General features: G+C 36.1%; 1 protein-coding gene across 1 annotated transcript in view; it reads right to left on the bottom strand.

Moving 5' to 3' along the window:
• CCDC7 (coiled-coil domain containing 7) overlaps positions 1-12,474 on the bottom strand; it is a 346,712-nt gene that overhangs the window by 242,195 nt on the left and 92,043 nt on the right. Inside the window, exon 16 of the mRNA XM_063101148.1 lies at positions 12,071-12,108. Within this exon, the coding sequence (XP_062957218.1) occupies positions 12,071-12,108 (38 nt within the window). The remainder of the gene's footprint in view (positions 1-12,070; positions 12,109-12,474) is intronic.

Here is a 12,474-nt window from a genome sequence, read left to right as displayed (position 1 = left end):
TAGTGGCATTATAAAGCATATTCCAATATTAAAGAGAATAGGTGGCTCCCTGTCCTAAATTATTAAGGATGGCATCTCATCCTCAAACATGATTTAATAGTTTTGTTAGATAGTTGAATTTAAGATGATTAGTTCTGAAACAAAATCTAACACTCTTCTGGAGACCTTTTTTTTTTTTTTTTTTGTGACCAGTAAGGGGATCGCAACCCTTGGCTTGGTGTCGCCCGCACTGCACTCAGCCAGTGAGTGCACCCGCCATCCCTATATAGGATCTGAACCCGCGGCAGGAGCTGCTCTCCCAGCGCCGTACTCTCCTGAGTGCGCCACGGGGTCGGCCCCTAGAGACCATTTTTTAAGACATATCCTAGATGACTGTTGTCATTAAACCAGTGAAGTATAAAAATCATTCAAGTACATAATATAAATTGATGCTTATTTACAAGTATACCCATAGTTATATACAAACCGCCACTCCTGTCACTAATATTACACATAGTTATAAGTAGGAAGCAAAATATTTGTAAAGATTTTGAAATGGTTATTAAGGGACATCATTAATTACTTGGTTCTACACAGGCATTTCATCTTACTAGAATAGAGAAGATGTGTGGAAATACCAAAAACAATGCCTTAAATACTAATATAACATTCATTTATAACCACATTCCCCAATTCAGGCATTCCCCACTTGTATTGTCTTCTGCTGAGGGGGTCAGAAATGTAACATGCTAGAAAGGCATGCAAGCAGGACTATACCCAAGCTCTCATCAGCCAAAGCGAGGTCCCTGGAGAAAAGCATACTTTCAGAGCCCTACTGAATGTTTGGAAGGCAAAAAAGAAGGGGGTGAGGAGGAGGAGGAGAGGAAGAGGAAGGAGGAAGGAGGAAGAAAAGGAGGAGAAGAAGAAAGAGAAGTAGGAGGAGGAATAAGAGGAGAAGGAGGGGGAAGGCAGCCTGTACTCACATAGAAAATAATAATAGTGATGATGATGATGATGATGATGATGATGATGATGATGATGATGATGATGATGATGATGCAAGTGATTTGCTCCCCTTTATTCCTTGGTAAATTGTCAAACACAACCTAAACATAGTTTATAAATCTTACTAAATTTGTGTCACTTACTGTCCTCTTTAGATTAAGATTCTTTTCGGTCCTCACTACATGTTAAAATACTATAATATGATTATAAGCATGCATTTTAACAGCATTGATATAAGCATGCTGACAGTATTCTACCTTACAGTCCAACATCACTGAAGCTGTATAAAGAATAAATCTACTCCTGCTTGAACACTGCATCCTTTTTCACCAAGCAAATAGATGCATAAGGGCACAGTCTGTTACACATGTGATCATAGACACTTCATAATCCCTCTACGTACATTATGTCATCCAGGCAAAATGAAAAACTGTCATTTTATAACTGTCCAAACTGACCTGTTTTTTTATTTTTTCTTTCTGGGAAGACCTTCTTTTTCAGGAACTTTCCTTAAGTTCATTTTCTAAACTGTCAACACAATCCCCAACACATATCCTTCCCCCATGGGGAAAAAAAAAAAAAAAAAACCTCTCTCACAAGTATTGATGTATACATTGAACTTTTAATTATCAATGCAAATCTAGAGAAAAATGAACTTGATATTCTTATCTGCAATAACACAAGATGTGGAATGCATTTCTCTATACAAGACACAAAAAGATCTAGGATTCAAAGTGTGCCATATAGTACAATCTAAAGTGATTTTAAAAATTAACTTTATAGAAAATTTTCAGCATAGTAAATCTAAAAGTCAAAAGTTATAAATATTTTGATAATTTAATTACAATTATCATTGCTCAAAATCTTCATAGTGAATAGTTTTAAGCTCCTCAACTAAAAAGAAACTTAAAATTTTTGAAAAGGTTCAGTGAAAATCCAAGATGAATAAGAGCTTGCAAAAAATGAGTGGTTAAAATACTTGGAATTATTGGGCCGAGCCCGTGGCGCACTCGGGAGAGTGCGGCGCTGGGAGCGCAGCGATGCTCCCGCCGCGGGTTCAGATCCTATATAGGAATGGCCGGTGCACTCACTGGCTGAGTGCCGGTCACGAAAAAGACAAAAAAAAAAAAAAAAAAAAAAACTTGGAGTTATTGCACCTAGAGAAAGTAAGGCTATAGTTTGTAAATGTAAATAATTCCTTCACTGACAATGTTGCCTAGTTGCATCTAGCTTCACCAACAATGTTACTACTGAAATAATTAGAAATAGCACTTGAACTATAAGGAAATTGTATGGGACCAAAGGAAAACTATTCTAACACTAGGGAACAAAAATTACTGGTTAATGAAGATGAACATGTTTTCTCCTGAATTGACTCAGTTTATACCTCTCTTCCCCACCAGGTAGCTTGGCAGAGCACAACTCCTTCCAGATGCCCTTTATCCAACAAGACTGTTTCTCCTCAATCAGGAAGCTTTATAGTTCCAGAGTTTTCTCTTTTTTTCCTGACCCCCTTTTAATGCCTCTATAAATACATAAATATTCCAATATGGGATAGGATCCTCCCCCTAGAGCACTTTCCATTGTCTATCAGCTATTCCTAGCCCATACATATCTTGTACAAGATGAGAGCTTGGAATATACATGTGCTTTGCTGCTACTCTGCTTGTAGGTTTTTCTGAATAAACCTTTTTATGTGTAGCTAGTGGTATGTGATTCATCTGCATATTACAGCTTTTGAAAACAAAGTTCAGGCCACCAATCAAGTGGGAAATAACCCCACTGAAAGCCTTACACCATACAAACCAATGAATTGGAATGGCCAGTATCTCAGTGACCATACTATATATAGTCAGAAAAACCCTAGAGAGGACAAATTACTTGGCCAAACTAGAATGAGTAGAGACATGTAACCAGAGTTAGGAGACACCATAATCTCAAAGTAGGTGGGATGGAAGATTTCTTGGAAATCCTGGAGCAATAGATTTGATACAAAAGAAAAATCTGGAGCAATAAGGTTGCAAGTAGTTAGCTGCAGCACTCTACTTAAGGGAAAGACAAAGAGGCCAGGCTCAACAAAGCCTAGAAAAATTGGTATAAGTATGACCTACAGTTAACAGGCCTGAAAGGGACTTGAGAAAACTGCATAGTTGAGATGTGTCTCTTGGAACAGAATGGTGGAAAACTATTGGGCTGATATAAAATTTGGAATGATCTTAAGAGAGTTGCACAAATAGGACAACCTGAGATAAAGACTTGGGCTACAGCCTTGTCTCCTTTAGCTTCCCAGAGGGGGAGACCTCAAACATTACTAACCTTACCGTATACTGGATCTTATAGGATGTACACAAAGGCATTAACATAGCAGTGCTGAGACTGCTCTCCCTAGAAAGGCCTGCTTGTAAGAAAGGTCCTTGGCTGGCATCTGGGAATTTGCCAGAATTCACACTGTTCTCAGAACTGGTAAGAGTGACTCACTGTGTCCAAACTGTACAAACAATGTGGTTTATGCTGAACACCTGCTTACCTTCTGGGAATATAGATTCTTGGTACATGTAGGCACAGGATGTACAAGGGTACTTCAAAAAGTTTACAGAAAGATTCATATTATCTTTTAATTCTATTTTTCCATAAACTTTTTGAAGTACACTCATCTATTTAACCAACCCCTAATAAAAACCCTGGGCACTGAGTCTCTAAACTTCCCTGATAGACAATATTTCACATGCTGTCGCAATTCATTGCTGGAGTAAGTAAACATGTCCTGTGTGACTCCACTGGGAAAGGACTCTTGGATGCTTGCATCTGGTTTCTTCCAGACTTCATCCCATGTGCCTTTTCTCTTTGCTGATCTTGCTTTGTATCTTTTGCTGTAATAAATTACAGCCATGATAATAACTATGTGCTGAGTCCTATGTGTCCTTCCAGCAAGTCACTGAATCTGGAGATGTTCTTGGGTACCTCAAACACAATTCATGTCAGAAATGAAATTCATTAGCATGACTCTGACTTACTATATATGAAGCATTGTTTGGGAAAAAGAATAATCAAAGGATAGTTATGGAGTCATCTAAGATATAAAACAGCAGCTGAGTTTCTGCCTATTGTGAGAGATAAAAGTTACTTGTGGAATTTTAAAATGATACATTAACTCCAGAAGAATTGGCTTGTTGGATCCCCTGGCTAATTTTGGTGGTACCAGGTAGGGAGGAAAAAAGGTGCAGCCTGGGTAATGTCTTTGACTTTTGCTCTCTACTCCAGGTGAGAGAAGAAAGAACCTAAAAATTCCCAAAGTTGGGCTTTGGATGGGCCAAAGGCAATAAAAATTAGTTTACAGTTACTCTCTCCTGTAGGTGGGAGTAAAAAAAAAGTTAAACCAGTTCCCAGGGCTGGAGCAAAGCTTTAAAGAAGTGTGGGGGGGGGGGAACAGGGGGGACTCCAACCTTTTCTTCAGTCTAGCTCCTGCCACTACTGAAACATCACCTCTTTCCCACTGCATTCCAGCTATGACCTCTCTGAAGCTATGTTAACCCTGTAAATTCTAAAATTACTGCTAGAATAAATTTGCAAAGAGAAAAAAAGGAATTTTTAATGGCTCTATATTTTGTGGCTATTACATATGGATATATGATAAAAATTGATGTAAAATATCATGTGTTTTCATTTCATAAATGCTAGAGGGATCATCTTGGCCCAGGAAAGCTGCAAAGAAAAAGTGTTGATGGGACACAACTTCCCTGCTTGTTGCCACCAAGGGTGGCATGGAATTTAAATTATTTGAATATTGACAATAGACCAAGTCTCTATAATTGATCTTTTTTATTATGATTTTTGCCTATTGGAGCCTCTGGAAAAAGGCAACAAGAAAGAGAGACAATAGACCAAGTCTCTATAATTGATCTTTTTTATTATGATTTTTGCCTATTGGAGCCTCTGGAAAAAGGCAACAAGAAAGAGAGACAATCTCTAAATGGAGACATATTTTTAAAATTTTAAAAAGCAGTTTTTAATAGCTAATGAACTCTTCCAAAATCGGATGTTTGAGCTTGAGAAGATGATTTTCTGGCCTGATGTGTATGTTTCTGAGTGAGTCAATAAGTACTCTAAGACTGATAGGATAAAAAATGTCTGGGAAAGTTTTGATTGTCACTTGTACTTGGAACAGGGTTGATCGTCTGTCCCTATAGCATAACAGCTTTGCTACTGATTTAAAAAAAAAAATAGGAAAGAAAAGAAAAGCCACTGATTTATTTGGAAACCTAATTCATAGATCCTAGTTGTCTCGACAGGACTCTAAGCTGAAACCTGGTATTGTCTACTATAGGCTGTTTCTGACTCAGCACGGGTTGTGCTGAATGAATAGAATGGAGGTATAAACTCAATGAACAGGACTCAAACTCTGCGATTGTTCCAGATTTAGGACACCCCTCCTGGGGGCCCTAAACTTCAAAACATCATGGATGTAGGTCAAACTGTCTGTGTCACATAAAAACGTCCACAGAAAGGGCTTGTTCTCTAATAGGACCACCTGAAGTCAAGCTGCTGATACACTCTATGTTTATAGTACAGAAACCAATTGTGTTCTTAACTTGTGTTCCCTAATGAAAGTTGTGAGTTGGGGGAGGGCACATCACATAGACTGTGGCCACTGCGCCCACTCCTGATAGAGCAGCACGTCCACTCCCTCTCTGGAATGTCTCAATGCTGTTGATTATTGTGTTTGACTTTCTGCATTAGTTGCACTTTTCAACAATGTACTGATAGTCTGGCTCTACTGCCCTCACCTTTCTCATGGTACACATACCTTAGTAAGGCAGTTTGATTATTAAATGCAACTCTTCACAGAAAGGGATTGATCTTTTCTAGTATACTCACTAGATAAATGATCAGAACAAAAGGTGTAAGAGGTTTATGTAAACCCATTCTGAAATTTTTGAAAATTCAGTATTTTGTCCTGACCAATTCCTGAATATGATATGTCTTTCTGGTTAAGTTGTATAAAAATGTTTTTCTGTGAAAATGCTTTATTCCTTCTTGCATACAACCTTCTAGTCAAAAGGTCTGGATGAAAACAGCATATGATTTGAAAAAAAAAATGTGAAGCTTTGATTACTGAATGTGAACCTTGACTTTATAACACCTGAGAAAAAAACAAAACCGTAGCACCTTGGGAGGCACAGGGGAGGGGGAAGGCACTAATAATCTTTGTTTTTCAGAACTGTTCCAGCTAGTTTTCCCCTGTCTTGAAGGACTATGATAAGTCCTCTGAGTTCTCTTAGTGATTGAAATGGTCTTGGGGACCCCTGACACACAGGGCTACTATTTTTGTACTCTACATTATATTGAGTTTGCTGTTTCCTTCTCTGGTTACATACCTGATACAGAAATTCTGAATTATTAAACCCAAAGTAGGTATACAGCCAAACTGGTTGGAATTACCCTTTCGGTAACCTCTATAATGGCTGGACAAGTACATGGTGAGAACTATCTGAACTGGCAAGATCATTCAATAATATTGTATACAGGAGGGTAAAAATATATTACTCTCCAAACAAAATGTAATGTATGCAGGGATGCTATGCAATGCTAGTCTGTCTAGTTAAAAACAAAAACACTAGACATTTCATAGTGGACTACTGACATTTAAACAAGAAAATAAATAGCTCTACCACCCTCTTCTGTTTCTGTTATTACACAAACTATGGAAGAAATTGCTGCCACTACTGATACACGTATGCAGCTGAGGACTTGGCAAAGCATGTGACATACTTTTACTAATCTTTCTTGAATATTTGAATTCCTGTCATACATTTTCAATGGGTGGGACAAAACTTAGCACAATGTGTACTGCTAGCAATATCCACACATTCTATTACATTGATAACAGTGATCAGCAGTGAAGAAGCATTACATGTTTCCTAGGCACATCTGATTAAAGATAACTTTAAATGAAAATATAATCCAAGGTCCTGTCATTCAAATGAACTTGGAGGAGGGAGTCATCATTTGGACAGCATCAAAAAGACACATTCCATATCCTTTAAAGGAAAACTTACTGGGCCTGAAGCCCCCAACCACAAAGGACTTTGCTCTTTCGGTAGTGATAACATCACATTCTATACCTGGCAATTCTTCAAAGCATCTGTATCAACACAACTAATTTTAAATTAAAGCTCTTATGTCCATGACCTTGGACATTCTTCAAAATTAAGTGAGTTTCAGGCATTGTTCATGGCCATAGAGCAAAAATATCCTCAGATTGACTAAATTATACTTTTACAAAGATTTATGAGCCATTGTTAATGGCCTAATTACATGGTAAGTAATTGCCATGAACCTAGAACCTAGAACAGAACTATTAAATATACACAATTTTCTGAGGTACCCCCCACCAAAAGAAATAGGTACAACTAAGTCACAAGCTCAATCCTTATTTTTCATGTGTAGGAAATGAATATAAAGGAAAACATCTGACGTGAAAAAGCAATCAGGAATGTATAACTGTCATCTTCACTCTAGTCCTGGATCTCTGTTCAAATTCAACGCACCAGGAAAGAATAGAATACCAAATAAGAATTTATTTAAGGACACTGAAGCCACCTTTGTCCATCAAGCTTATTCTACATGCCATTTAAGCCAGCCTTTTTGAAAACCTCCACGGCATCTGTTGGTCCAGCCTTTCCTGATTTTTTACAAGTTATAGGCTGCCATATCCTGCAAAGGCCCTCTGCCATGGTTGAACTCCAAAGCACGTAGGAGTTAGGGAGTGGAGAAAAAGATCGTTTCAACAGAAATTCCTCTTCTTTTTCTCACCCCTTAATTTCACCTCAGTGCATGGGTAGACACAACATAATGCATATTTAAAAGATGAACAGTCTTTGCATCAGGTGGTATTGCAGATATCTTCTAACTCTGCAGGTGCCCTATCATGGCAAAATGGTAACTTTAAGGTCCCTGCTGAACTCATCACTACAGATAAAGGACAATCAGGCTCATCTCCATGGAGGAATAACAAATCTGTTACTAAGGTATGAACATGTCTGACCCTGGAAAATGGTTAAAGGGAAGTGTCGAGAAAGGTGATGAATGACTTCCTACTTCCTATTGCAGATGTCAAACAGATATTCCAAAACAGCTTCTGTGGCTGGCCAGAAAGTAGGGTTCATAATGTGAACTTATTAGGATGTTGGTTCTGTATCTTCACCTAACTAAGCCAGTGACCTTCCTGACATCCTTCTCCAAGGCAGTACTGTGGAAACTGGAGTATTCAGGACCAGATGTCAGCCGGAGGTAATGGAAAGACCTACATTAATGAGCCTCCAAGACCAAAGAGTGGACAAAGGAGAGACAAATCTTTGTTTCTGAATGGTCCTGGTGGCTCCCTTCCTTCCCTATTTTGGTTTGGCAGAGCTGGCTCACCAGAACTGTTCAACAGAAAAACAGCTCTCACTGATACCAGCTATGTTAGTATACAAAATACCTTCTCCCTTTCCCTTTTTCTAACAAGGCTATTGCCCCAACCAGGAATTTAACTGTTACATAGTTGATTAGGTGCTCTCTCTCTCTTCCCAATTCCTCCATAATTTTATAAGGTGGTATGTGAGGAAGGGGTCCTCTCAGGATCACTTTTCATAGTGAATCCAGCTGTGATCAGTCCAGGTACACCTTGCTATGGAATAATGACAGCTCAGAGGATACTGTATCCTCTACTGCTTCTTAGATTGTAAAATTTCCTCTATAAAATCTACCTTATGCCTACAATTTGGTTCACTAGTAATATGCCCTTTGTACAACAGTTAACTGAGGAGATTATGAGCTTTTAATGGTAACATTAATGTTCATTTGTAGAAGTTTATACCGATAAAAATTGGAAAGAAACAAAATATTTTAACAGCTATTTTACTTCAGAATTAGATCATTCTTTTTCTTTGTAGATAATACCTTCCTTGACCACCCAATCTAAATTATTCTTCCCAGTGACCCTCTATCAGGTAGAGAGTTTCATAATCTTCATTTATTACTCTCTAAATTTGTCTGGTTCTTTTATCTTTACTTGTTTGTTGTCCGTCTCTCCTATTATAATGTAAGCACCACAAGAGAAGGGATATTATCTGTATTATTTTTCAATAAAACTCAATATCCAGAAGAGTACCTGGCATATGAAGGTGGCAAAAATATTTGTTGAATGAATGAGTTTTGTGAATAAATGAATGAGTAAATTTAACAGCTGATCATCTATTCTATGGAGAAAAAATGAACATGTAACGATACTCTTCTTTTGTATGTTTTTGTGCTTTATGACAAACCTAAGCAGTATTGGGGGTGGGAAAGTCCTAACAAAAGGATTTAGAAAGAAGTAGGTTGAATGTGTAAGTCTTAAAAAAAAAAAACGCCCAAGAATTAGTTTACATTTTCATTTCTAAAAGATGTTAATTTCAATGCTGTAAAACATTTAAGAAAATCTAACAATGCATATGACATGAAAAAATAAATTATTAAAATCTATTGTTCAATTAAATATTTGCCACTAACTCATTCCCTAAGCCAAAATAAACTGCTAAATGTTGTAAAGCACAAAGAAAAAATGTTCTTTATTGTAAGAAATACCATGTGTCTGATCAGGTGAGGTCTCCTTACTTCGTTCCCATCCACTTTCTGAGGGTTTGGAAAACTTTTCCAAAGTATTTCAGAAATACTATTAGGATCTAAGAAGTAACCCAAAATGAAGGCTGATAAATAATATTGTGCCATGCGCTTAATAGCTTGAATTTTTATTATATTTAGCAATATTTAACCTAAAGCTGTTATGGGCAATTCTATAAAACCTAAGCTGAAGCAACCTATTTCATGCCATATTTCCAATTATTGGGCTTATTCTAGACTCTAAACAAAATGAATTACTGACCTTTCCCTGAGCACACTGTATATATTCTAGAGACCCTCATCTTTGTGTCAAAGCAAAATTCTATCCACCTGGAACACATTTTCCTCATATTTCCCTATTAAAATCCAACCTATCTTTCTTAAATTAAATGCTGCATAATTCTCAATCCAGCCAAAAATAACTTTTCTTCCTTTTCAATGTAGCTTCTTGGTAACTTTGTATAAACTGCATCTTGTGTATTATATTTTACTTATTTTTGTACATGTCTTGTCTGCCTTACTAGACTATTAATGCATTGAGGTCAATGACCACATATTTATCATCCTTTTATACCCCATAATATCTAGCACAGTGCCTTCCATGGCAGGGACACTCCATCAATGTCTCTTCATTAGAGCTAAATTGGATCAAAATCAATTTAAATAATCTTCCTCCTGGAGTTAGAGAACATTACATCAATCAACATTTCTAGAAAAAAAACGTATTTTCAAAATTATTTGATATTCATTCTATAATTATTTTCTGATCTTGATGTCCTATATTCCCTGTCATCCTCAGTCTGTTGTTCCCCATTGAACCCTTCTTCTGTTCTACCACTTTCCATTATAACTCCCAAATGTGACTTATCAGCAAAGTAGAATTGGAGCTGGCAGGAGTAGTAACTCACAGTAACCCTCTCATAACCCCTTTTCAAGATTTTTCCAAAGGCCCATGGAAACTAACTGAGACCACCTTACTATGCTTTCATAGAAACTATAGATTCTCTTCAAAATACATTTTTTAAGCCAATGTTTCTACTTTCTGAGCTATACCAAGTGTATAAACAGTTTATCAAATTCAACAGAAACAACTAAATGCCCATTATTAAAACATCTTATATCAAAAGTTATCACTTCAAGTTCTTCAAGGTGATAAATTTTTGACTTTCCAGCATATTCAAAGCCTATAATTAACCATGTTGCCATAGAAAAACTACAGTAGTATGCCATGTTCTACCACAATCTGAGCATGAATATAAAAACACAATGCTTTACTTCTTTCTATTTCTACACAGTTCATAAGATGGTTAAGTTCCCATGAAAGTCAAAGATAATTATTAATATGTTTTCTTGTACTTTCTCAAATATTCATAATTCTGACCATTAAGTATTTAAAATGTAAAGGAATAAGTGACAACACATCAATCACAATAAGTTTGCAAAGCAACAAATAAACCAATGTCTAATTTTCTCTTGAGATATTAAAAACATATACTTTTAAAAATATAAATTATCCATACCAACATTAATATTGGACCTTTCAAAACTTCTGGCCATTAATCATTACACTTATTATGTAATTCTTGCTAACTCATCTGGGTCTATAACCTAGAAATATTAAAAATGTCAATAAAGCACAGAGGTACATACTTCTATGTAAGTCCTTCCTCTTTTCTGCATGGTAATCAAAGTCAAAATTTTACACATTAAGCTCTTTATAATTAAGGAATAAGTAATTGCCTCACATACATTTAATTTGAATTCTCAATAATTCATGTGAATGACTGAAAAAAACATTGACACAGTTTATTCTCATTGGATGGTAATCTAACTCTTACTGACAGAATTTGTTGCCCCACTAATATATCTGGCTCAGGCTTACTGTTTCTTATCTGAACAGGTTTGTGAATCAATCATAATATGCTAACCAAACAGACTCACTAGTGAAAACTATAAAATTGAATCATATAAATCAATCATCTCAATTATAAATATGCATATACATGCACATAAATAATTGAGTACATAAATATGAAGTGATTGAGAAAAATAAAAGCAAAAAAAGTTTTTAAGTGAGTTGTTTATATATCTACCTCATGCATCCAGATGATAACTAAATTTAAAATAGGTGCCTCACTATGTAAAAATTTAATTGTTGTTTTCAGAAAAAAAAAAAAAACAGTGTCTTTGTACATTAGACATGGTCCTCAATTGAAATTTTTTATTAAAAATTTTTTTGACCACATACAAATTTTTCAGTCTTTGACATCTAAAATGTTAAACACTTTCTTTTTAAAATTAGTTTTAAAGATAAGACTACAATATTGTAAGCAAAGCTATAAATCAAGATTTATGACAGTTAATTTAGAATGGCTATTTTCATCACATAGGTATGTGAACTGATAAAGAAAAGAAAAAGAACAAATTTTCTTAAATATTTTACCTTTCTTCAATTGGTCTTCCATTTTGGACAACTGAGGTCTGTGATAAAGATAACACTAAATTTATATACCAAATATGCATATAAAATGTTTACATTATTTCATTTAGAAAAATATCATTCAAAATAGTTTTTTAAGATGATAATTTTGTAAGATTAAGGTACCAAAAAAGCCAAGAAATTATCAGAATTTAGCATTGATAGAGACATTACAGAAGAGGAATGGGTCCCAAATTATACTCATATTTCTAAATTAACAGCAAAGAGAGTTATACACTTTTTTTTTTTTTTTTTTTGTCTTTTTCGTGACCGGCACTCAGCCAGTGAGTGCACCAGCCATTCCCATATAGGATCCGAACCCGCGGCAGGAGCATCGCCGCGCTCCCAGCGCCGCACTCTCCCGAGTG

The sequence above is a fragment of the Cynocephalus volans genome, chromosome 6 (genome assembly GCF_027409185.1).
Source record: "Cynocephalus volans isolate mCynVol1 chromosome 6, mCynVol1.pri, whole genome shotgun sequence".
Taxonomy (NCBI): Eukaryota; Metazoa; Chordata; class Mammalia; order Dermoptera; family Cynocephalidae; genus Cynocephalus; species Cynocephalus volans.
The sequence above is the reverse complement of the archived record's forward strand: the minus strand, read 5'-3'. Positions and strand labels throughout refer to the sequence as shown.